Source organism: Equus caballus, chromosome 7 (assembly GCF_041296265.1).
Source record: "Equus caballus isolate H_3958 breed thoroughbred chromosome 7, TB-T2T, whole genome shotgun sequence".
Lineage (NCBI taxonomy): Eukaryota > Metazoa > Chordata > Mammalia > Perissodactyla > Equidae > Equus > Equus caballus.
The window spans coordinates 21,193,160-21,220,208 of record NC_091690.1 but is presented as its reverse complement, the minus strand read 5'-3'; the positions used below and the strand labels follow the sequence as shown (position 1 = coordinate 21,220,208).

The window sequence follows — 27,049 nt, the reverse complement described above, 5'->3', positions numbered from 1 at the left end:
TATTTTTAATCCTTTCTTGAATGAATATTTATGTTACATGGTATATATGCCTTAAAATAATAAATTGATGAAATGAGATTTTATTTTAACATTTAGAAGGCAGCAAGGCAAACATGCTGTCCACCTGAGGAATACCAAATTCCCTGTGGCACTGTTTGTAAATATGTCCAAACCTGTTACGCTTATATCAGCAAAATATACATATTATAGACTGAATTATCTATATGATTGAAAAATGGGTGCTGTCATTTTTTTAAGTCTGATTAATATAGTTATTATATCTAATTACATAACATATTGAAGGTTTGCAATAAAAGCACAGCAATAACTTTCATTGAAGTGAGAATTTTTTTTAGTTTGATGAGTATTAGAGATCCTCTAGTCCAAATTCAATTTCTGAATTATATTAGGATTGAAATGATCCACCAAGGTCACCTTGTTGTTTAGTCAATCTCTTCACTTCTGGATTACTAGTCTTTATCCGCTACCACACAGCTGCTAAAGCTTCTAAATATAATTCATTAACTGCACCATTAATATTGTTGATTGTAAAAAAGCCAACTCATACAAGGTTCTGGTTAGTAATCTCTGGTTTTTATTTTACCACTTTTACCACAAGAAAATAATTTTAAACCAAGAATTTTTATTAGCCATGTACAATAATAGTGAAAATAATCAAATGGTAACGTTAAATAGCAATAGCACAGTTATATTTTATTACATATTGAGAAATTGGACAAATTACTTTTGGGTTTCAATTTTTTTATACTATTGACCATGAAAAACATTTTAAAACTATCTCCAAAGCTATCTATCTATTTAAACAAAATATTCTAAAAGAAAAAGTGCAATATTGTTAAACATTATCAAATTAACCTGAGTTCTCTTTTTGAAGTTTAAGAAAGGCCAGGAGGTTTAAGAAAAAAAAGAAAGAAAATAATTCATATATAAGTTAAATAATTTACACTTTTATAAAATATGCCAAGTATTTGACCCTCAAAAGAAAAGCTACATACTTCATATTAATGTCCAGATTAAAGTCCCTTTTAACTCTAGAAAAGAAATTCAAGGAGTTTCCCCTTATGTTTAAGGTACACATTTTCCTTTAACAACTAGAGAGTTTTCAGAGCATAAATGTCATTCTCTCATTACAACAATAATGGGCTTAAATTCTCAGCTTATTTTAAGTACACAACTTTATCTGTGCAGTGTGTTTGCAATCATTGTAAACCTTTGTCTAAGGAGCTCTCTTTTTTGTATTAGAAAGTTTTCAATAGTATTGGCTTCTTTGAAGAGTCCATCTATCTCGTCAATATAAGATGCATCTACTGCTGCTCTCTCACTAATGGGGAAAAAATTGTAAGTTAAACTAAATAGTTTTAACATCTAGACACACTACCATAGTGATGTTCTTTATTATTCCAAATTTGTTAGCTATTTCATTTAAATGGCTTTGAACATCAGAAAGCCTCGTTAATTTACAAACACTCTTCACTAAAAGTTAAATTAGTCCCACAAATATTTTTATCAAGTCTCCTAACACAGCAAAATGTGTATCTTATACATTATAATTCTAATATTAAACTATATACATTATTTTAACAGCCACACAAACCATTATTCAAATACAGTGACTGTCCAGTAGTTTAAAAAAATACCTTATAAAACACAATCTCAGGCCAATTAAATATTTAAATTCAGCCTTCAAATGTATATAGAAAATAGTTAAGTACTTCATAAATATAAATATTTATTTTATCTTTAATATCACTCTATCATTATCATTAGCTTTACCAAATGGTATTTGTCTCAAAGAGGTTTTTTCACAAAATTTTAAATGTTGTATCATCATATTAGAGATCAAAATATATCCAGCCTAGCATTAGCTCTGGTAGTAGCAAAACAAAGGATGGTTATAGGGAAGTTTGGGGTTATCTTTTGAAAATAACCAACTAATCTATCACAAGAAACTGAGGTAGAATAAAAAATTCCAAAATTATAATTACTGGACAGGTTTTGCAGCAACTGAACTAAACTTCCCACTATGGAGCTTCCAGCAGAAAACTTCTACAGTCATGCACTGCATAACAGTGTTTCAGTGAACAGTGGACCACATATACAATGGCGATCCCGTAAGATTAGTACCATAAGGCCTAGCTGTATAGTAGACCATACCATCTAGGTTTGTGTAAATGCACTCTAGGACGTTCACACAATGACAAAATCGCCTAATGATGTATTTCTCAGAACATACTCTTCTCATTAAACAATGCATGACTGTATTTCTAAGAGAAAGACTAAAGAGAATTATAAGTACTTGCCTTAAGATCTTTGCATATGTAGACAACATTAGATTAATTTCCTTGCTCATATCTGTTCAAAAAAAAAATCACTGGGTAAGTTAAAAACTGTAAGAAACCTTCTGTATCAGAAAATCAATGTATAGAAATATAAGCATTTTATACATCACCATTCAAATCTTTCTCCAGGGCTTCATCTTTATAAAATAGTCCAGAGCTTTCAGAGAAAGAGGAATCTGATTTTCCAAGAGAGGAAAGTTGTGGACTATCTGGCATTTGAGACTATTAGAAGAAAGTAAAAAAACAGGTAAACAGTCAACAAGATCTTTAGAACATATACATTCTCTCAAAAAAGAAAAAAGCAAATAAAATGTCTTTCAGAAAAAAAGCAAGTATGCTAGAAATTATATGCTCTTGTGTCCTAAATACTCATTTGAAATTTTATCATTCAGGAAACTTTCAGACCCAACAAGCAGCTTGTTCAACATACTAAATTTTATTTTCGTTTTACCTTAGACCTTGAATATGTTATTAATCCCTGATAAAGAAGTTTCCTGTTTCTTGAACCAGTAGATGTTTCCAGAGCAATACTTTGATTTTAACAATAGCCAAATGCTCGCAAAATTTTACAAGATAACATAACCTTTAAGGGAGCAAATAAATAATGTTCCAAATGCAAACAGATCAATTGATGGGGGTCATAGTGAAGGAGAGCAGGATACAGTGGTCTCTTTAAAAATATCAGCAACTACAGTACCTAGGTATTCTACTTATTATAGCAAAATAACTATTTAAAGCTCTATGTATCACAAAGGTGTGAACCCACTTCTGTCTCTAGATCACAAATTACCACAAAGAAATCTCCCCACAGTTTCTTGAAGGCCTGCACTTGGTGCAAATACAGCTGGAGTCAACACAGTTCCTGCTGGGACAATCCCAGCTCTGGGAATATGAAAACATTAAATTCCATTTACCAATATAACTTCGTTACATGGAAGAAATTTGAGAAGCATATAAAATAAAATAGAAGGCTCCGGGAGCATACAGATTACCTCCAACTCTCTTGTTCTCTTGCAATTTCTGGTATCAGGTTTTACAAGGTGACTTGCCATCATATTCCGGAGGCAAGAGCTGCAAAGTTTAGAGCAATGCCAAATTTAAGTACAAAATCGATGCTAGAGCTCTCCTGAATCCTTCCTTCTCCTTCCATTCCTACTGCCACTGTGAATTTAGGCTCTCCTTCTCTGTCACTTACCTAAACTACTCAATTTCTCCCTTCCCTATTTCATCTGCCAACTGCTGTTTGGGCAATCTTTCCAAAACTCTGATTCCCATATTCCCTTAACCTTTCATAACTCTGACTATTGCATTCTTTAAACTCAGAAACCTTCCCTTGGCTACTGATCGCTCCAGAATAAGTTCAAACTGCATGGTATGGCGGCCAAAGTCCTACATCACCTGGGGCCAACCCACTTCTCCCATGATTTTCACGTACTCCCTCTAGATACAGTCAGCCAAACTAGCAGTTTCTTTGGCACTTCCGCCTTGTTTCAGGGTTCATTTAAGATCCTTCTACCTTCATAAATTCTTAATGTTGACCTAGATCTTAAAGTTCATCTAATTCAATTTCATTTTTTACAGAGGTGAAAACAGGTGCAGAGATAGGTGACCAAGATCAAACAAGTAAAACAAGCCAGACTAGAACCAAAATCTCTTCTAGTCTGAGATCGTTTCCACTGTCCTATCTTACCTTCCTGTAGCATCGAACTTTACTTTTAAATCACTTTCCCACAAATTCTGAAGCCAATTTCCCTAGGAGTCTGAAAGATTAAGTTTAAACTTAAAGCCAAAATGCTGAAACCTAGGATGATATAGTCTCTACAGCTTAAGAGATGAGGAGCCCTGTCTACACTCAAGTTACTGTGCTTGTTTTTTGAGAAACTATGCTGACCTGGCTAATTGTAATGAATCTGATTAGTCATACATAATAATCATATATGTCAGATAGCAATCACAAATAATAAAGATGTTTGTTTCGTAAATTCTGTACAGCGCTTCTACATTCCTGTCAGCTTTCTAATATACACACTTAAGCGCTACGATAAAAACGTGGAAAAATGCACAGTAGTGCTCACTTTCCCTCGGGAAGTTCAAAACTGCTTCAGAGAAGCCAACACGAGAGTCGTTCTCTTCCCTCTTCCCCTTTCTGTTTTTTCCTTTTACATCTCTTATCTCCTCTCTCATAGTCCTATTTCCACAAAAATAAATTTCCTGTCACAGCTTAGGGTCTCAGCCGGATCCAGGCCTGGTCAAGAGGCTGGGCCTCGTCATGTGACAAACACCATTCACAGCCACTTCCCCCCGCTATGCAATCTCAGGCGTCGGGAACTTAGTCATTACCAAGAAGTACCCCTTTGCCTTATGCAACTTTTTCTCCCAGACTTCTCTTTCTTCTCAAGGCCACCTGGGCCCCTGAGGCCATTTCACCTTTTTTCTCACTTCCGCCCCCCTCTCCTTCCTCCCCACTAGAGACCCCGAGAAGAAGCTTCTATCCTCTTGCTGCCTTATTTCACACCCTCACGGGCGCTCATCCCTCCAGCCCACCCCAAGATGGGTCTGGTACCAAGCGCCTGGACCTTCCTCGCCAGCGACAGCGCGGAAATGGAGAGATCACAGGGTGCGAATGCGCAGATGGTGCGGGCGGCCGCGAGGCACGGCGTTCCCAGCGGTCAGCGCGCCAGTCACGTGACCCCGCGCGAGGCCTCTGGGAGCTTGGCGTGGGGCGTCCAGCTGCCGCGGAAAGGCAGCTTTGTATCTTCCGCTCTTTCTCTCGCTTTAGACTCTCTGTCAAACAAAAAGTCTTCCTCTGACTCCCGGCCTGTTTGTGGAAGAAGGGAAAAAGCTGATGCAGGTCTCTCAAGAAAGAACAAGGAAGCCTCGCCACAGCAAGGCAGGGGTGTGGCCCCGCCTCTTGGAATCTCAGTAAAGGAACGCAAAATAGTACACCCACCGCCACTTTTCAAGTACAAGTTCCGTCCTATGCCAGGTGCTTGGTTTGAAGGAAGAGTTTCTACCGACATTCCCGCGGCCTGCAAGCGAAAGTTCTAGATCCAGAGACTACGTTCCTTCAGTTCTTTTTGTTTGATGCAAGCAGACTTCTGGAGTCACACCCTTTTAGAAAAGTTCCTACTTGATGTGTCACTAAGTGTAGTGGACTTAATTGGCAGCTCTCAAAAAATACTTTGCAACACGCATGGCTCGCATCCTTGAAGCTCAGCCTCCTCGCGTGTTTTAATGTGGTGACTTTGACCTGCCGGTTCAAAGATAGACGTTCTAAACTAAAGCCTAGTTAGTAGATGTAGAAGAAAGCAAGCATATCACCTCATAAAGCAAAGGTCACTAACACCCCCCCATAAATTCCAGGTACATGATCTTACACCTTAGCAAATTATATTTAACATGTTTTTCCTTTTTGGTTTATTTAAATGTTTGTTGTCATAAAGACTTGTAAGTTTTGTGTGTGTGTGTTTATCTGTTGGCCGTTTGTGAAGAAGCTGATTGTTTTAAGTAAGTTCCTAGGAAACAAGTACTCTGTTTAACTTAATAAAACTAGGCCAGATGATTATGGTGCAGTCATTAAAGGATCCCAATTACTGTCCGAGGATGATGCCAATCTGTGTTGAAATTTTCCTTATCTGTGGTAAAATGAAGGAAAAAGGAAGGAGTTTTTCATAAACCCAATGTATTTACTTTAAAGGGTTGTCCTTTATACTATGTCCTTTCTAATTTTTTGGTGTTAAAGTGTCCTTTCCTGCAATAGAAATCTAAAGATTTTTAAATTTTTAATGTCCTTATTTGGTAAAATATAAAGTTGTCCCCTCAGTGTCTCTCTCCTCTTCATTCTAATCATTATTTTTGTTATTATTCTTAATGGTCTGTTAAATCCAAAAGTCTGGGAAATACTGATCTAATTCTTCTTCCAGCCTTCACGTTGTATAACAGCTAAACAGTCATGTAGTTCTTAAAATATTTCCAGGGAAAATGATTTCATCTAATAAATAACTGTTAACATCAAATTAAGAGAAACCATGGTCATTTTATTTTATTTTTAAAGTCTTATCTTCTGTTTATAAGCTAAATAAGAGAAAGTGAGAGGGTGTGGAGGGTTATGGTTATCTAGTGCTTTAAAAATTCAAAGGGCTGTCACCATCCCATGTAATCTTCGCAAAAATCTCTATGGATGGGGCTGGCTCGGCCAAGTGGTTTGGTGGCCCAGGGTTTCACTGGTTCGCATCCTGGGAGCAGACATGGCCCCGCTCATCAGGCCATGCTGAGGCAGCGTCCTGGGTGCCACAACTAGAAGGACCCACAACTAAAAATATACAACTATGTACTGGGGGGCTTTAGGGAGAAAAAGGAAAAATAAGATCTTTAAAAAAAAAAAAATCCTGTGGTGTAGGCAGGACTTGGAGACCCAAATGGGTTGCTCTATCTCACAGAAAAAGATGTTTGTCCCAAAACTAAGAAATGGGTAAGTTATACATTCTATGTCTTTACACCTGGAGTGAAACAATTGGCAATGGGCCATTTAAAATTAATGTTTAATTTTAAACATTGTTTGATGCTCTGCTTCTGATCCCTGTTTGACCCCACTTCATGCTTTCGTGTTAACTGGCCCAGTTGGACGCTACAGGTGGAGGACGAAAACTTCTTATGTCTGTTTCAACCGTGTGTATTCTTATCATAAACTTCTTAAATGTGCTATTTTTTTCTTCTGATAGTCACCGCACCAAGCAGCTCCAACCATACTGCTGCAGACTTCGTTTGTAATCACTGCTGTGGAATGATGTTTTTATGACCTTAGAAAATGAAAACCCTATCTTGTTAAAAATAAAACCAAAAAACCCAACTAGCTATTTATGTAAGCAGTTTGTTTCCTTACTCTAGAACTCCTCTGTTTTCATACAGTCTCTGTAGTAGCTATAAAAGCAAAAATAAAAAGTCACCTTGTTAATTCCTTTGCTAGCAAGATAATACAATTAGCACGTGTTCAAGAGAAAATTGTCTAAGAAACTTTGTCTCTGCTAATTATTTTCAAGGCTTTGACTCTGCTTTTTAAAAGTTATGTTTTAGGTGCTATGATTACATTATAGGACTTATTCTAATGGGGCTGATTATTCAGCTCTGTTAAATGAGAAAAAAGTTTTATGCCGAAGTGTGAGTAGAAAGTCTCAAAATAGAGATTAATGTGAGAAAAGATGCTTCTAACTGACCAAGCAAGTGCTTTTTTCAAAGTGCTTGGATGTACTTCTGAAAAAGGTACAAGCTTTGGAAGGGCCGGGGCTCCAACTTTTACAGAAGAAATGATGCTGTTGAAATAATGATTTTACATTAAAAGAAATACCCATATTCTCTGACACTTTGTTTCAAGTTCTGTCACCGCAGGAGAGAGCCCAGGTTTGAAGGCGGTCCAAGGCGTGCCAGAACAGTCTCCTCCCTCCGCCCTCTTCCTCTTTCTCCCAAGCGCCTGGGCCCCTCACTGCTCCCAGGACAGCTGTTGAATCTGGACGAGCAGTGAGGAGTTCCGTTTTCCGATGCTTTCTGCGTTCCTGGCTGCTTGCTGTGGCTGCTGAAGGGGCCGCCGCCTTCCACCGTTTACACAGCCTCAGGAAAAGAAAGGAACTTCGTACCTTCCAGATCGCTTCCTCTCGTAGGAAACTACTGAGCACAGGTAAGAAATACCATTCATTCTTCTTTATTTGGAAACCTGGCATGGCGATTAGAGGTAGATAACTTAGAAAAGCGATTGAAAGGAATTTAAGTCCTTTGACATCACTGTGATGGGCAGGCGGTAACAACGTCAGTGACATAGCAAAGTCAGAGGAGAAACTTTTTCTCTCTTTTAGCCAACGTTGGAGAGTATCACTTTAGAGGAGATTCTCAAACTTTTAGGTCTCATGACCTCTTTACACTCCTAAAAATTATTGAGGACCCCAAAGAATTGATGTTTCCCTAGGTTATTTACTGTCATTTACTGTATTAGAAGTTAAAACTGAGAATTTAAAAAATAGTGACCTGTGAATTTATTTTGAAATAGCAATAAGCGCATCACGTTAGCATAAACAGTATTCGTATTTATAGATCACTATATATTCCAAAGTAATCTACTGTGATGAGTGATGTTGTTTTCATTTTTACAAATCTCTTTAATGCCTGGCTTAATAGAAGGCAGCTGTGTTCTCTTCCGCTTCTGCATTCGGTCTATGCCGCATCACACAGAATGTAGCATCTAGTAAACTACTGTACACTCGTGAGAGAATGAAAGAGACAAATTAAGGGCCGGCCCAGTGGTGCAGCAGTTAAGTGCTCACATTCCACTCTGGGGGCCCGGGTTCGTGGGTTGGGATCCCGGGTGCAGGCATGGCACCGCTTGGCACGCCATGCTGTGGTAGGCGTCCCACGTGTAAAATAGAGGAAGATGGGCATAGATGTTAGCTCAAGGCCAGGCTTCCTCAGAAAAAAGGGGAGGATTGGCAGGAGTTAGCTCAAGGCTAATCTTCCTAAAAAAAAAAAAAAAGAAAGAAAAAGACAAATTACATCTTAGAATTATTATGAAAATCACTTTGACCCTGTGAGCCCCCTGCGAATCACTGCTTTAGAATGATGAATTTCTCTTTAAACGGAGTCTTAATTCCCTTTAAAGGGAGACTAAGTTATTTTAAAAGCAAACCAAATATTTGGCACAGGTTGATGATCTTAATGGAATCTGCATCAGCACCCTTAGGCTGGGCTACAGTTGGACAATATTATAGCATTCCCCAGGAGAATTTTATTTCACAATAAGGAAAGGGCTGAATAGATATCTCTATTTTGAAGTATGAATAAAAAATTAGGACGCCCCCCTTAAATGCCTCTTTTCTTTTTGCCTATATCCAGCTATTTCAAGTTCTATTAAATCTTCTTTCAAAATATCTTTTTTAATCTGGCTTGTTCATACAGAAGCCACATGAATGTTATAAATTCTTACGTGAATTTCTACAGTAGTTTCGTAGCCTGTCTCTGATCATTTTCATAATGCACTTGCCAACTCAGTAACCTGCTTTTCCTATTGCCTGTGAGATTATTTTACATGAATTCCAGAACCCTCCATAATCTAACCCCCCTCCCCACCTTGTGTTCACTGCAGGAAAGCAGGATTGTTCCACTACAGTCAAAAAATGGCTCCATTCAGTCCACTCCCCACCACAGCACTGTTTTAATTATCACAGAAATGCTCATCCATGCCCTTCTCCATCTATTCAAATCTTAAGCATTCTTTAAGATTAAATTCAATTCTCCTTTTCACACAAGCCCATTCCAACTACATCAGTTCCATTTTGGCTTTTCGCTCTGAGTCTGTATTTAGCAGTTGATTATATATACTTTTTGTCATTAACTATTTACTTAAATTTTTTCCTAAGTATTCTTCCTCCCCCAACTCCACCATACCCATGTATATACCTTCATAAGATGGCAAAATTTTCAAGGACCAAATGATTAATGGAATTGAAAAGTTAGGTTTTGATCTTGTTGCTGTCAAGATGACTACCTACCTGATTTTAGGGAATTAGTTAGGTAACGTGCTTCCTCATTTCATCCCATACCTATTATACAGAACTGAAATTCCACAGCAAGGATAAACATAATCATAGTTGCTTTTCAAGTTCAAGGCATTTTTACTTATAATCTAATAGTACTTTTTTTTTTTTTTAAGGAAGATTAACCCTGAGCTAACTACTGCCAATCCTCCTCTTTTTGCTGAGGAAGACTGGCTCTGACTAACGTCTGTGCCCATCTTCTTTTACTTTATATCTGGGACACCTGCCACAGCATGGCTTGCCAAGTGTGATGTCATGTCCGCACCCGGGATCCGAACTGGTGAACCCTGGGCCGCCGAAGCAGAACGTGCGCACTTAACCACTGTGCCACCGGGCCAGCCCCTAATAGTGTGTTTTTAAATTCCTAGTGGCTTAATGCTGACTATACAAGAAATATTCAGTCAGTATTGTTGTTTTAGAATTATGAAGAAGTGGTTACTAGGGCATTTCCCACATATAAATGGTTCTCTGCTTGCAGCCTTGACTAGAATCTAGCATTACAGAATGCCGAAGCTGGAAAAGACCTTAAAGACTGAGCATTCAACACCCTCCTTGTCCAACTGTGGAAAATGAGACCCTCAGAATTAAATGAGTTGCCCTAGACAAGATTGGAACGCATGTGGCCTAATTTACATCCTGACTCTCTACCATCCACTAGCCTCTGGCTAGTTTCCAAGGCTTGTATAACTAAAATTCTTTTTTGTTTCAAAGAACCAGTTGTCACTGCATGCTCCTGGGAGGATCTTTCTAAGGTGGTATATAACTCGTTTAAAAAGAAGTCAATAATCTGATAATCTTAGATGAAATATTCAAAGCATTTTTATCCAATGGGAACTATAATTTTCATAGATTAGAGTTAAGAAAGCAAAGGAACACAGATGAGAAAGGAAAAGAGGAAAACTGTGGGGAACAGAGGAAGGGAGGCAGAACACTTGTAATCATAGATGTTTTGAAATCTAATAAAAAGAGCAGTAAGAAAGAATTCAAAATAAACACTCACATGGAATAAAAAATAAACTAATAGGGAAAAAAAAGAAGAAGAAGAATATTAGAGAAATTATTCTATTTTTTAAAATCTCTTTTCAGACTTCCCTCATTTTCTTTCTCTTTCTCATCGGCTTTCAGATGGAGTAAAAGTTTTAAGAGAAAAAAATTCTACCAGTCCCTTTATTCACTGTTGTTGTGGCGACAGGGTTTATCATAGAAACATTTATTTATTTAATATTTATTGAGCTCCTGCTATGTATAAGCTCTTTCCAGGTGTTGAAGATTCAAAAAAAAGGACAATACATTTTCTTAAAGAAACTCAGATTGAAGCTGGACAGACCTATTTGTAATTTACCAAATCTTAATTTAGAGTAGTAAGAGCTATTTCAGAAGCGTGAAGGCAGGGGTGGGATGGGCACTGATAAGAGAATGATTATCTAGGAATGGAGAAGACAAGAAAGTTTTCCAAGAGATGTTTGAGCTAGGACTTAAAGAGAAGGATGAAGAAGGGCTCGGCAGGCAAAAAAAGCAGAAGTTCCAGCCTGGCAGTGGAAATAACTTTGGCAACAGTACAGAGTGGAGGAAGAGTCTGGAAGCAAGAAAAACAAGTAAAGGAATATTAAAATACAAGATACTGGAAGTGGTAAGGGCTTGATTTAAAACAGGGCTGGTGGAAATGGAGAGGAGATACCAAATTCTAGAGAAATTTCTGAGTTATAATCTACAGTATTTATGAGACAGGAAAGGTTAAAGGAGTCAAGAAGGACTCCCAGGTCTCAGTTCTGTTTTTTTTTTTAATTGAGGAAGATCAGCCCTGACCTAACAATTGCCATCAATCCTCCTCTTTTTGCTGAGGAAGACTGGTCCTGAGCTAACATCTGTGCCCATCTTCCTCTACTTTGTATGTGGGATGCCTACCACACCATGGCGTGCCAAGTGGTGCCGTGTCCGCACTGGGGATCCGAACCTGCGAACCCAGGGCCGCCAAAGCCGAACGTGCGCACTTAACCACTGCGCCACTGGACCAGCCCCAGGTCTCAGTTTTGGACAGATTATTTGGACGTGTTTTGGAAAATAATTCATTAGGATACCTTACAGTCAGAACTGTGGGTCTGGAGCCAGAAATTGAAATTTGAAAGTTATATAGCCCCCAGGAACTACTGCCCTCTCTCTTCACTTCCTAAAAGAATAGTTTGTGTTCACTGACTTTTCTTTTTTCCTATCCCATTCTGTCCTAGATGTTTGTTAACTTGCCTTCTGCTACACTTTTCCCAAACTGTTCTGCTGATTCCACACTTCCTAGTTGTCGATTTCGTTGAACAGGTTTAAGCCTGTATCTAAATTATGGGCTCTGACGCGTCTGATTTCAAGCAGCTCCTCTGGAAGCTCCTTTCTCCCTTGACTTCTGTGGCTCTTCACTCCTAGATTTGCAAAACTGAACTAATTATTTTCCACTCAAGCGTGTCTTTCATTCTCTTTTTTCTTAGTTAATGAGGTAATCACTCAACAAATTGCTGTAGCCAGAAATTTGAAGTCATCGGCAGTTCCTTGTTCTTCTGTTTGACCCACAACTAATCAGCTAAAAAGTTCTGTTTAATCTCTCTGAATCCATCCTCTCCCTCTTTGATCGCACAGCCACTACCTTGGTTTATAGCTTCATCAACTCTTGCCTTAACTGTTAAAATTGCTTCTAAGGTTCTTTTCTGGCCTGTGTCCAGTCTTGCCCCATCAAATCCCTTCTCTACACTGCTGCCAGAGTGAGCTTTTTAAAACATACATTTGACCATATCTTTCTCCTTCTTGAAAGTCAATATTTTTTCAGAAAAAAATTCAGGGCCAGCCCTATGACGTAGTGGTCGGTTTCAGCATGCTTCACTTCAGTGGCCCAGGTTCACAGGTTCAGGTCCCGGGCATGGACTTACACCACTCACCAGCCATGCTGTGGCAGTGACCCACATACAAAAAATAGAGAAAGATTGGCACAGATTTTAGCCCGTGGCTAATCTTCCTCATGCAAAAAAAGAGGAGGATTGGTGGGTGATGTTAGCTTAGGGCTAATCTTTCTCAGCAAAAAAAAAAAATTCAAACTCTTTAACCTACTTAAATAGGCCTTTGAATCTGACTTTCCTTTACAAGCTTGTGTCAAACTGAACTACATTGCAAGTTACATTTTATGTAAATTAAGTTAGGCAGAATCAAACAGAATGTAATATAATGTAAAAATAATAGTCTCACTCTATAGGCAAAATGGAAATGTGAGCTCCTCCAAATTAAATAGTTTATCTAGAAGGACAATTTGAAAACTGGTAGGCCAAGTGAGTTGTGAACTATTAACTCTTGCCACATGGAAGTGTCTCATACCTAGTAGAATTATCTGCTTCTGTGTCAGTATCATGTAAGCTAGGCTATTCTTTAAATATCTCAGAAGTTCTTGAGACATACAGGTTATTGTTGTGCTGTTATTTTTTTTAACACACACTATTATAATTTAAAGTATTTTTTTATCTGATAACAATGTTATCAAAGTACTAAGAGGTATTATTACTGTTTGTGCTGTATTATTTGTACCTTAAAATAAATAAGTTGGGGAAAAGTTAGATGCAAGAAAACAATAATAAAAAGGCCAAGTGTCACCACGATAGGCCTTGTGGAGAGAGCCCTCTGCAAAACATTAGTAATAATGCTGAGAAAGTTGAAAAACAGAAAGAAATAAAGAATACACTTTGGTCGTTGTAGATTTATGTACCCAAGGATATTTCCTCACATACTTTTATATTTATTCCCAGGGAACTGTTAATTGTGAACTATGTGAGATCTTCAGAAACGCATTCTTCCTGTTAAACGTAACTGCATTGGCATTAATTACAGTAAAAATGATGACGCTCCAAACAAGCCATGTTCTCTCAGCTTCCCTGCTTCCTGGCTTTTGCTCCCATTACTCCCTCTTTGTGGAATGCTCTTCTCTGGGCCTTGAAAATGCCTGCCTGTCTTTCAAGGCAGCATCTCTTCCTCAATCATCATTTCCTCTAAAAAGCCTTCTTCCACACCACCAGGCAGAGAGAGAGGATCTCCTGTAAATCCAGCTCTTACAACATTCATTTTACTATTTTGTAATTGTTTATGTATTTGTCTCTGCCACTAGATTCTTGAGTAATTGGAGGGTAGGAACTAAGTCTCAATCGTGTGTTTTGTCAGCTTTCTAGCACCATGCCTGATACATAGTGGGTGCTCAAGAATTAATTGATGAATGAATTCAAATATTGTGTAGTAGTAGAATTTCTTAAGGTAAATATGTGCTTCTCTAAATCCATTCACTCATCAACTAACTAAATGTTCACTGTCTTAAACACTAGTAATTTCATCCAGTTCCTGCACATACTACTTGGTACTTTTCAGGTGAATAACTTTCAAAATATATGTGTATTACATAGTATTAAAGTTTGTAGAGAAGACCACCCTAGCCATTATTTTACCAATTTATATATATATTATATATATAATATATTCACATAAATTTTTTAACTATCCTCATTTGCATGTGTATAAGGAACTGAACCTGTTGTGTGAGATCTTTATATATTATGGAGAGTAACCCCTTACCGGATATATGATTTGCAAGTATTTTCTTTGCAAATTGCAAAGTTGATGGGGTGTAAAAAAAAATTTTTTAACATAGTTTGATATAGTATATATGTGCTTCTTTATTAACACATTAAGTAAGATCCACTGGTGGGACTAATAACTTCCATATATTTCAAAGTAGTAGTAAGTTTAAACCATATTTCAAAATCTCCTCAACAATTATAACACAATAGGAAATACATATTTCTATTAGTGACAGTGATAGGTGCTTCTGATGATACTGTGGTTTGTTTCCTACACCATGGAAGGAACTGCTAAATTTCGGTTAGAAGTTGGTGAAAATAACTGTGCAAATTTTTCCCATCCAAATTCACAAACTTCCCAGATTTATAACCCCTGCTCCATAGTCAAAGGTCTGGGCCGGCCCCGTGGCCCAGTGGTTAAGCTCGAGCCTCCGTTTCGGGGGCCCAGGGTTTTGCCAATTCGGATCCTGGGTGTGGACATGGCACTGCTCATCAGGCCACGTTGGGGTGGCGTCCCACATGCCACAACTAGAAGGACCCTCAACTAAAAATACACAACCATGTGCTGGGGGGATTTGGGGGGAAAAAGCAGGAAAAAAAAGAGATTGGCAACAGTTGTTAGCTCAGGTGCCAAAAGAAAAAAAAAAGGTGGGGAAGGATACACATCATATTGGGGTGGGGTGGGGTGGGGTGGAGCAGGGGAGAAGAGTAAAACGAAGAATTTTTTTTTTTTTTTTAAGATTTTATTTTTTTCCTCTTTCTCCCCAAAGCCCCCCGGTACATAGTTGTATATTCTTCGTTTTGGGTCCTTCTAGTTGTGGCATGTGGGACGCTGCCTCAGCGTGGTTTGATGAGCAGTGCCATGTCCGCGCCCAGGATTCGAACCAACGAAACACTGGGCCGCCTGCAGCGGAGCGCGCGAACTTAACCGCTCGGCCACGGGGCCAGCCCCTAAAACGAAGAATTTTTAACATTTTCAAATCCTGTGGGGTTTTTTTTACAGAAAGATTGTATTTATGTATTACTTGTGTAAAAGGCATAGTATAATCCAGACTCCAGAGCAAAAGCTGCTGCTGCTCAGGGAGGAAGAGGGCCATCAGATTCCAAAGCCCTTCGGTCCCCTCCCACCCTGCCCCCACTCGCAAGCGGAAACACCATTTTTATCATCACCTCACCTTTAGCACTTTGACAATGAAGTCACAAACCTTCAATCTCTCATGCATAGGAAGCCACTGGTTGTAAAACAGAAAGAACCAGTCCCTAGTTAAATGACAGGATTAGGTGTGTTTCTGGCATCCTATATTTATATTGATAATATATTTATATTTCCCCCAAAATACTAGGATGATAATTTAGTTTAATAGTGGACCACTTATCCACCCTTTGTAACATTGTTTAATTAGAAAATCCTTTCTAGATTCCAAGTATCTGATGGTTTGTAAGAGAACATTTGAACATGTGTATTCACAAACTGAAGACTTTTCAGCACTTATTAAATGTCCAGCATTCATCAGCATACTGAGTGATTCACTGTCTTCTGAGTTTGGAGAGAATATATAGCAGTAAGAAGTAAAGGATCCCTTTTGTGTAAAAGGAACAATCACTACCTTTTAACAGATGACTCTTTGCTTTCAGTAGGAATAAAGATGGCCGCTGGACCAGTAGAAGACAATTGCATTAGCTTGGTGGAAATGAAATTTATTGACAACACACTTTACTTTGTAGGTAAGTCTGAAGCCATAGGCCAAATACAGGGTTCAGATAAATATATTGAACTAGAAGGGGTATGGGGCAAACTATTAAGTGACTCCTTTTTGTCACCAAATTCCATTGTAATACTAATGACACTCTTTTCTGGGGAAAAAAAATAGCTTCTAATTAACTATAATATGTCCAAGGTCCCAGCACCTTATCCCACCACATGTCCTGGCACTTTAGTTAGCAGTAGCCCACTCACAACGTGGCTGCAGGTGTATGTCATGAAAATCCCACAAAATTGGGTACATTCAGGGAATACAATTTCCGAAATTAAAGTGGCAAATTATGTAAGAGATACCTTAAGTCTAGGGTTCTGTGAATGAGTTATACCATTTTATGTAAATATGTGACAAATGAAAACACATTCTTATGATTAATCTTCCATGGGCAGTTTGGCTTCATTTGAAAACTTCAGAGAAAGTCATTAGGTGACTTTCCACTGAAACAATAAATTTAAGAGTAAAATCTATCACTTTATAAAATTTCTTTTTAGCTACAAATTTAAATTTATAAACCCTGAATTTAAGTTTTTATATCTAACTTACATGAGAACACACTAAGTCTAATGAGCTTCATTTTATGGGGCCTTTTGGATGAGGATATAATATTTCTGTTGGAGGTCAACAAAGGGCATCACTGGTAAGTATGGGGTTAAATAATAGGGAGTTGTAGAGAAGAGTAATAAAAGGGTAGAGTGAGGGGAGAGTCTGAATTGAAATATAGAATTTAACATATTTTGTTTATCTTTTTTCCCCTTTAGCTGAAAACGATGGTAAAGTATACATTTATTTCTCTTTCTTTGCAAAAATTACTTGAGTAAGCATCTCACAGACACATCCATGTCACCGTTCACAGCAGAGAGAAACTGGTACTAATCTATTTGAGAAGCTAATCTTCCCTCAAAGGAATGTGGACTCAATAGCACAGCTTTGAAATAAACATGATCATAAGGGATACAAAGAAGAACCTCTAAACAATATGTTTCTCTACACCTTAGGAAATTCTCTACCTCTTAGAATCTACAAAATAGACCTTGCCCGTTACATAGATCCTGAGATTAGCAGGAAGTCATGGACTATCTGGAGTACATAGGAAAAACGGATTGAAGCATGAGAACTGTCCAAAATCAAGAACTCTTCCTTCTTCAACCCTCTGTTTCAGAAGTGCTTTGGGAATAAGTTTAGGAGGCTACCAGTGGGCAGAGAATTCTGAAAGTAGAGGAGATGGGGAAGGGTAGAGCAAATAGAACTATGGGGTTGAGTCATTGTCTTCTTAAGAAGTGGATGCACCCAGCCTTTGTTCTTACGGCATTCAGGGAGCATCAGCCTGTGGTCCTCTAACAGACCCCTAGATTATTAAAGTCATTAGTTTCTCATACTTTTCCTTAAAAATAGCACTTTCCCCATTCGTAAGGTAATCCTTACTGGACTAGAAATAGAAAACAGCAACTTTTTAAAAATACTATTCCTTCATGTTTCTTCCCCGCCCCCCCCCCCACTTTATTGAGATATGATTGAGATATAACTCATGTTTTTTAAAGATTGCCCTTCTCTGCATTGATTTAATTCAATAAATATTGAGATCTGTATCTCAGGCACTGTGTTAGGCACTAGGATATAATGGTGAGCAAAACACAATTCCTATAGGGAGAAGCAAGCACATAAGGAAGGCAATTGGAATATGGTATGTTAAGTGTTACAAAGGCACAGGATACTATGGGAGCATAGAAGGAGCACCCAATTCAGTCCAGTAGATTCTGGGAGGGCATTTTGCAGGAGGGACAGATTTGAAGAATGAATAGGAGTTAGCTAAGAGAAGGTGTTCTGGGCAGAGAGAAGACCATGTGCAAAGGCCAAGTTATGAAAGAAAGCATAGCATGTAGGAGGAATTAATAATGATTCAGAATGAGAGTAGAGTGGGAGTAGAAGAATGGTGAGAGAAGAATGATAAATAGGGTGCAGATCATGAAGTTTCTCTTATTCCAAAATATGGAGTTTGGACCTTATCTTTGGGGTTATGGGGATTTATTAAGCAAAATATATATGATCTAGGATACAGATTAGTTTGCTGTAACAAAGAGATCCAAAAATGTAGTAACTGAATAAGATAGAAAATATTTTTCTCAAAAACGAGTCCAAGTAGGTAGTTCATGATTAGTACAGCTAGATGCAGCCTGATGATGCTAGGATCTCAAGTTTCTTCTCTCTTGCTATTCCATCATCCCATACTTACTGAATTCACTCACATACTGTACTTGAAAACCATCATCACATTTCTTGGGTCCACAGCCCCTGTAGCAAGAAAGAGTTCAAAATAAGAGGAAGCCAGGCCCGTTCCTTTTAAAGACTCTACTTGGAAGTTGTATACATCAGTTCCACTCATAGTCCATTGACTAGAATTTAGTCATATGGCCACACCAACTGAAAGGAAATCTGGAAAATATAATCTTTATTCTGAGTGGCCGTGTGCCTCATTAAAATTCAGAGATAACATGATCATATCTCTGAATTTTCACTTTAATTAAAATCGAACTTTAATTCTTTCTGGCTTGAGTGTAAATAATTGACATGGGGACAAAAAAAGGGGGATGCCAATTAAGAGGCTATTATTGTAGTCCCTATAAGAAATCATGGTGACATGAATTGAGGTAGGCACAATGGGGTGTCAATGAAGTATTTAGAAATATTTGGAAGAATGAACAGGACATGGTTTGGGGTTGGATTTGGAAGGGGATGGAGAGAAAGATAGAAAAGATGCTGCCTGTTTTTTTTTCACCTACGCAATTTGTACCATTCAGTGAAATAGGAAACACAAGAAGAAGAGCAGGGTAAAGAGATATGCAGGGCAAAGAGGACTACAGATGATGAATTTAGTTTTGGATCTTGTCTGTGGGACATCCTAGTGGAGATGTCCAGGAGACTCTTAGACATAATGATTCTGAGCTCAGGGTGAAAGTTTGGGCTGGAGATATAGAGGTAGGAGGCTTATGCATAGAACTGGCATCTGAAGCTGTAGGAATAAAAGGACAAATCAGGAAATGTGTAGCATGAAAAAGTAAAAGCTAAGGACTAAACTCTGAGAAATACTTTCATTTAAAGGATGCAGTAAACATAAATAAATAAATAAAGGATGCAGTTCTTTATTAAGAACAGAGCAGGGTAACCAAAGAGGAAGAAGAAAAACCAAGAGAATGCCACAAAATCCCAGGAGAGCATCTTAAGATGGAGGTAATAGGCACTGTGTTGAATTTTGCAGCCTTGAAAATCAAAAACTGGAAAGCACCTATTATATTTAGCAACAGGGAGTGTGGTGATCTCAGTGAAAGCAGTTTGATGGCAAAATGGAGGCAGACTGCAACGAGTAGAAGAGTGAATGGAAAGTACGGAGATGATACAGACAGTTCCTGCCAGAAGCTTGGCTGTTAAAAGGAGGAGAGAAACAAGGCTAGCTACAGAGTAGGATATGGTTGGTGGAGGATTTTTAAATCTCAAAATGAAAAGAGCTTTATGTTTTTCTGATTATAAAAATAATGTGTTTATTATAAATAATTCAGGCAATGAAGATAAGAACATCTTATAGAAGATTCTTATAGAAGAAAAATATTCTTTCTTATAGAAGAATATAGATATATAGAATATTCTTATATAGGATGTAACATAGAAACATGTAGAATATAAGAATATTCTTTCTTATATAAGAATATTTATTCTTCTTATAGAAGAAAAATAAAGACGTGAAATAACCCAGAAATAATCATTACCATGATTTTGATGTTGTAGTTCTGTACTTCTTTCAATATATATATTATACTGCACCTAGGCTTCTTTTTCTAATTTAATACACATGGACATCTTTCCAAGGCAGTGAATAATTACAATTATATTAAATTCACGATATTCCATAGTAAAGGCATATCAAAATTTATTTGATCAACCCCCAATTAATGAACATTTAAATTGTTTCCAATTTGTTGTTATTAATAGTGCTCCCCTAAACATGCTTGTAAAGAAATATTTACATGTTTGTCTGGTTGTTTCTTTAGGTTAAAATCCTGGAAGTAGAATTGCTGGGTTGATAGAAGAGAGGGAATGATTGATAAATCGAGGTTTCAATAGAAAGTTCTTGTAGAGCACAGATAGGATTAGCCTTAGATACCAGAAGGGGCACCTTTCCACATTTTCCTTTAGGACAAGAGAGGTAGAAGTAACTGGTGGTGCTGCAGTTAAGTCTCTAAGTGGAGTAGCAGGAAATCATTTGCTGAAAGTGAAAGCAGAGGTGATGATGTAGAGATAAGAGTGAAGAAGGGTTAAAGTTGCAGCTCCGGACTATGGGAGAGGGTGACGGACTGTAAAAGAGAAGAAGAATTGACAAGTGATGTGTCTGTAATGGCACCAATTTACACATTTGTGTAATTGTTTACTAGCAGCACTCAGCAGTCAGGTTTGGAGTTTTGTAGTAGAAAGACAAATGAGTTCGGGATTTAAGGTGCTGGCAAAAGGGTACATAAAATGGTGAACATGAGGTCCGGGCTGCATAGAGAAGGAAGGGAAGACAGAAAGAGGTTAGATAGAAAATGCAAGAGTCAGGAGGACTCAACGAAGTGGAGGAAAAGTATTAAAAAACTAAAAAGATGGGAGATTTTGGTCAGAAAGTAGGATATTTGAATTTAAGATTTCAGAGGTAGAGTTGTTCTGAGTGATAATAAACATACCCTTGAAAGTGAGTTAAAAAACACCACGCAACTTTATCTTAGCTGCTTCTGTAACAGAAAATTGTGATTAATAGCTATTGAAAACTGAAATGTATAGTATGCCTATTTGTAAATTTAGAAAAAAAACTTATTTTTTTAATGAGATTTATTGTGCATTGTAGAAAACCTGGAATCAGATTACTTTGGCAGGCTTGAACCTAAACTCTCAATCATACGAAATTTGAACGACCAAGTTCTCTTCATTAACCAGGGAAATCAACCTGTGTTTGAGGATATGCCTGATTCTGATTGTACAGGTATTTTTTTATATATATTTGCAAATGTAGAAATGACAAGCTACTTCTCATTCTGTTTTACTGCCTGTATTTTTCTATGATAGACCTAGTCCTTAGATGAAGTCATAGGAGTAGTAATAATTTCACTTACAAGAAACTTTATAGGGCACTCATATTTTTCAGGTGGGGCAAAAAATTGATACAATAAAGATATTGCTAGAGGTCACACTACTCTGAGCCTACATTTGGATCACCACTTCCTTCACTGTAATTGCATTAACCATGTAAGATGTCTATAGAGTTGGCTCCTTAATACCTGCTGGTTATAGCTGAAATTTGCTGATAGCATTTTCAAAACTCAAAATTAAAAATAAACACACTAACATTTCAAATAAGTCTGTCTTCTACCAGAAATTTAGAGTACCTTAGAAAATGAATGTTTACTGTGCCTTCCAAGGTATGAATTCTAAACATTAGAGTTTAGGCAGAGTTGAAGCAGTGAATGTGTGCTCTTGAAAAATACTGAACTTTTACCTTAACAGATTTTTAATATTCTATTTAGCATTTAAAAGTTAAAGACAATCTTTTAGAATTTGGAATATCTCTAAGACACTCAAAAAGTTGCTGCATTTGTGTTGTGATACATATTCGAATGTGTTTTAAAGAATGTATGAGTAGCTGTGCATAGTCTCCTTCTGCTAACTGGCTGAATCTCAGAGTACGGGGTTGGTAATGGATCTATTAAGGATTGTCCTTTGGCTAATTTCCATAAATATTGATTTGCAAAAATTCTTCTAACTAGAGTTCTCATTTATTAATGCTTATTTCAGACAATGCACCCCAGACCGTATTTATCATATATATGTATAAAGATAGCCTCACTAGAGGTCTAGCGGTAACCATCTCTGTGAAGTGTGAGAAAACGTCTACTCTCTCCTGTAAGAACAAAATTATTTCCTTTAAGGTAAGGCTGAGCCTTAATTTATTTTAGTCATATTTATACACAAAATTAGAAAACTCTCAAATATCCTCAGTCCAACCTTTTGTCTAGAGCAAGAATAGCAAGAAGCAGAGAACCATTAAAATGGATAGTTACTAAAAATTGCCACTTTAACCTGTTGTAGTAACATCATGGTTTTTCTGAGCCTGCCGTAGGGAGGAAGGGGCGCGATACTTGTTTCATGACCTGGGTCTTCTGATTGATCAATCTATAGATAAATAATAATATAAAATATGTATGTGAATTATCATATTTATTTAAGAATTGCATATGCCTTTCCAGAATAAGTCTTGCTACACAGGATGAAGCTAATTGCCCTTCTGTAAACCTTCTACTTAGTAAATTATGATGATAATATTTTAATCTCTAATTGTTTTGTTCCTGTTTCTTATCCTAAGTCTTGGCTACATCCTTCAGCTTTCAGTTGGTGTATGTTGTTTTTAATGTTAATCTAACTGAATAAAATTAACAAGATCAGTTGTAAAAGCAATAGTATAATGTGTCTCAAAGACAGCTATCAATTATTTCCAGCCACTGCTTTCTTTCTGTGTTCTCCATTTTTTTCTCCATTATTATGTTTCTCTATTTTCTCCATTATTATTAAACTACCACTAACTGTAGCTACAGATTGACCGAAAAAACTTTCCTCCCAATGAGAGCAGCCAGGAAATGCTAACAAATTAATTGTGTTTCAAAGGTGAATCCCATGTCATGAAGATTTTCTGAGTGGGGATTTGCCAGTAAGGAACTGCTCTCAAGATCACGCAGGTCCCACTGAAAGTTAAAGTATAAGCTTGATGGACATGCCAAGGGAAAACTTGGGAGGGAGGAAAAAGCCACTTTAAAATATAATCCAAGTAAAATCAGTGTGTATGCAACAAATATAGCCCCCAAACAAATCCCTTAGCCATCCCCTTCCAACCAGAGTGCCACCCCTTCAGGTGGCAATTTGAAGTCCCCACTCTCTGGGCTGCTAGTCAGGAAGCTTAGTTATCAAAATGGCTTTAGAGGCCTGGGAGTGTCAGGTAGGGTTGGGAGGATTTAAGCATGTTGTTATTGGCAACAAAATCAGAAGGAAGGGAGGGAGATGGCCAAGGTCAAGCCGTGTGGAGTAGAGGAAAACTAATTCAGCTGCAGAAGCAGATTCGGAAACTGGGATAGCCTCACCTGTAAGTGGATTCTTACTGAGAGATACAGGGGAGAGTGTCAAGAAGATGCAAATAATGCTTGGCATATAGTAGGAATTGGGGCAAATCCAGGTTTAGGGGAGCCTGAAGCTTATACAATTGGGGCAGCCCTTTCGAAGAAAGAGCATATAAAATAACCCAAGGCGTAAAGTTGACGATTCATTTAGAATAAGAAAAGAAGGAGGCTTGGAAGAGACCTGTGCAACTGAGGGGCTCTGGCATTCAAGCTTCACTAGCTTCATCGCAAATCTGCTTCTCAAAGGAACTCGGTGAATGTTAGTTGGAGGGAGTGGGGAGGAAGAAGTAGGCTAGGATCAGTTTTAGCTGATGCTCTTTAATCCCTTTCCCCCGACTAATAAAGGTCTTAGTGGTGATTATAAATATGGACTAAGTTCTACATAATAAGACACAGCTGGCTGCCATTCTATGCTCACCTTTCTGTGTTGGTTACTAGTTATAAAGTCCTAGTGCTTAGAGTTACCCCTGTCTTTCTTTGGGCAAGAACCTTCAAGACACCAAAAGAGATTTGCTTCAAGAGGTTACTGTCAGTGTCTGTTTCTTGTATATACATCCAGCCTTGGTTAGGATTCTCTCAGACTTACTAATGCACTTGGAAAAGGGCCAAAAGAACAGGGGCCAGCCCGGTGGCGCAGCGGTTAAGTTCGCACGTTCTGTTTCAGCAGCCCGGGGTGCACCAGTTCAGATCCCGGGTGCGGACATGGCACCGATGGGCAAGCCATGCTGTGGTAGGCGTCCCACGTATAAAGTAGAGGAAGATGGGCACGGATGTTAGCTCAGGGCCAGTCTTCCTCAGCAAAAGGAGACAGATTGGCAGCAGTTAGCTCAGGGCTAATCTTCCTCAAAAAAAAAAAAGAACAGATGTTAGGTTAAGCTTAACTTTCCCTCAGTTCAGATTCAACCCCTCCTCTTGTAAAGAATCCCTTAGGCCCTTAGAGCACCAGGCTTTCTAAGTTGGGGGTTCCCCAGGGTCACCAGGATTGTTTCCACATCCATTCGTGTGTATAATGGGTTGAATAGTCCACACCAAAACCAAGGAAAGCTGCTCTTCTAGGATTTCCTCGTGTTTGTTCTGAAATGTGACATTGAACTGTGATTAGAGATCACTTCTACCTCTCCACACCCCAACCTTCAACTATAACTTTCCATGCTAGGTTTGAACTGACAGGTTCATCTCCCTTTAGTATTTCTAAAGCTTTTGAAATTTCAGCTAAGGATTATTTCTCACTTTTACGTTAGACTTTAGCTTAGTCTCAAATTGGCTTCACCAGCTTAGAGTCTCTTGCTAAATTCTCATATACTGTAGACAGCTGCAGAAATAAGTGCCAGTAGGGGATCCAGTTTATATTGTCATCAATTCAGGACTCACGTTTGTCAATAAAGGACAAACGTCAAGAGTTATGACTATAAATTCCATAATTGAGAAATTTGGAGCCAACCCCACCCCACCCCCCGCAGTTCTTTCGGGCATCTTAGGAGAAAGCTGGAATGCCATTTTGGGTCTGGAGGTCATTCAGTCAGTCCTTAGTTAGGATCATGGAGATCTTTGTCACCATGGGGTTAAGATTAAGTTCAAAATGTCTACTGGTTCCAGGATTAACATGGAAAGAACTTGGGTGGTCCTCACATTTTCTAGTCCATCCTGTAAAGTAGACGTGACGCAACAACAGGAAAAGTGCAGGTAGTACTATCAGTTAGATGACCAGCAGGATTATGGTTTCAAGTGATCTAGCCATTCTTGAGAAAACCCTATTCTGAAGCTGAAAGATATAGGACTCAGTATTTGCCCTTACAGAGCAGGGCCCATCCAGTAGACTACTTTCACAATAGAAATTCAGGACTACTATAGAACTGGAGTGCTTGGCAGAAAAAGTCAAAGTCTGTTGGCTAAGCCAGTACAGCAGGGCTGTACAGGAGCCCAGGACCTAGCCCTAGAACGAATGGTGTGTCTGTTTACAGCAAGTTTCAGTTCTAGGCTCCGCTGAAGGAAGGAAGAAACTGAGATTCCTGCCCCTCCTGCTCTCTCACATTTGGCTCACAAACTAGAGCTAGGCTAGGCCTGTGGGTGGGGGTCATCAATATCTTTAGCTGTGAATGGTTGGAGAAGACAGGCACTGACATTAGCCCAAAAAGGTTGTGGTCTTTGCTGGAGCTCTACTTCTTGAGCAGGTGTGGACTCCACTCAAGGGGAGAGAAGAGAAGGAAGCTATCTGGTGGATAAATGTGGAAAAACTTAGAGACCTAGACCTGAATGTGCATTTCATGGTTGGAAAAGCCAGAGTGGACAGGGAGAATAAGAGATTGGGAATTAAGAGGGGGAGATCAGTATTCCTATAGTCAGAGATTTTTTTTCCTTAACTTTTGAGAATAAAAACTTCTTTAGTTCTATGCAATAATATACTTCAAGATAAACTGCACATATTCAAATTGTTCATGTCCTTAAAAAATTGAGTAATTTTTTTTCTCAATAGGAAATGAGTCCTCCTGAGAATATCAATGATGAAGGAAATGACATCATATTCTTTCAGAGAAGTGTTCCAGGACATGATGATAAGATACAGTTTGAGTCTTCACTGTATAAAGGATACTTTCTAGCTTGTGAAAAAGAGAATGATCTTTTCAAACTCATTTTGAAAGAAAAGGATGAAAATGGGGATAAATCTGTAATGTTCACTGTTCAAAACCAGAACTAGATATTAAAATTGCATAGTTGAAACTTTCTGAGTTTTTGTCTTTCAAAAAGTTTATGAGTTTGAACCTATAACTGTGATGAATAAAATGAATACTGCTCCCAAAAGATACCACTAAGAAATGAATAATAAACTTTCACAAAATTGAATTGACTCCCTCTTATCAGGTGAATAAAATATTTGTAAAATGTAGAAAGAATGCATAGTTTGAAAAAACATTCTACATTGTTAATTGGAACATAGATTATACTCAGTAGAAGTGTTTTGAATCTTCTAATGATGAAAGATACTGATGTTTGAATTTTCTAATTCTTAAAAATATCATTAAAACCGTCAAGATTTTATAAAGCGACCACTTCACTTGACTAATTCCTGCATTTCTTCCAAAGTCAGAATATCTTTAAAAGTCAGATTGATCCTGAATCTGCAAACATACAAAAAGGATTATACACTCTGATCAAGAGGCATTCAACCCAGAAATGCAAAGATGCTTCTAAAATCAATGTAGTACACCATCTTAATAGAATAAAGGATAAAAACCACACAAACATCTCAATAGGTGCAGAAGTAGCATTTGATAAAATCTAATTCATAGTAAAAATCCTCAAACAACTTGAAAGAGAAGAGAACTTCCTCAATGTGATAAAGGGCATTTATGAAAAACCTACAGCTAACGTCGTACTTAATGGTGAAAAAAATAATGCAAGAATGTCAGCCCTTGCAACTTCTATTCAACATCATACTGGAGGTTCTAGCCAGTAAGGAAAAGAAAGGTCATCTAGATTAGAAAAGGAGTATAACTGTCCTTATTTGCAGACAACATGATTGTGTATGCAGAAGATCGTAAGGAAAACACATACATGCTCGCAAACCCCTATTAA

At 38.0% G+C, this 27,049-nt stretch overlaps 2 protein-coding genes across 6 annotated transcripts; one reads left to right on the top strand and one right to left on the bottom strand.

Annotated features, from left to right (window-relative positions):
- Positions 1-572: 572 nt before the first annotated feature.
- TEX12 (testis expressed 12) lies at positions 573-5,658 on the bottom strand. 3 transcript variants are annotated; one of them, XM_005611566.4, is made up of 6 exons: positions 5,311-5,658; positions 4,924-5,178; positions 3,353-3,431; positions 2,471-2,582; positions 2,322-2,373; positions 573-1,342 (listed from the first exon to the last, which is right to left on the bottom strand). In XM_005611566.4, exons 3-6 carry the CDS (start codon positions 3,413-3,415, stop codon positions 1,198-1,200), a joined length of 372 nt encoding a protein of 123 aa, XP_005611623.2. In that variant the 5' UTR covers positions 3,416-3,431; positions 4,924-5,178; positions 5,311-5,658; the 3' UTR covers positions 573-1,197. The 3 variants fall into 3 exon arrangements, with proteins under 3 accessions (XP_005611623.2, XP_001501942.2, XP_070129710.1); XM_001501892.5 differs by having other exon boundaries at positions 4,937-5,178; positions 5,311-5,452; XM_070273609.1 differs by lacking the exon at positions 573-1,342 and having other exon boundaries at positions 1,967-2,373; positions 4,937-5,312.
- A 2,158-nt stretch (positions 5,659-7,816) lies between these two features.
- Positions 7,817-26,317, top strand: IL18 (interleukin 18). Of its 3 annotated transcripts, none has more exons than XM_005611426.4 (6): positions 7,817-8,031; positions 16,165-16,254; positions 17,048-17,059; positions 21,160-21,294; positions 22,104-22,237; positions 25,950-26,317. In XM_005611426.4, the coding sequence occupies exons 2-6, from the start codon at positions 16,176-16,178 to the stop codon at positions 26,169-26,171; spliced, it is 582 nt and encodes a 193-aa protein (XP_005611483.1). In that variant the 5' UTR covers positions 7,817-8,031; positions 16,165-16,175; the 3' UTR covers positions 26,172-26,317.
- Positions 26,318-27,049: the final 732 nt, after the last annotated feature.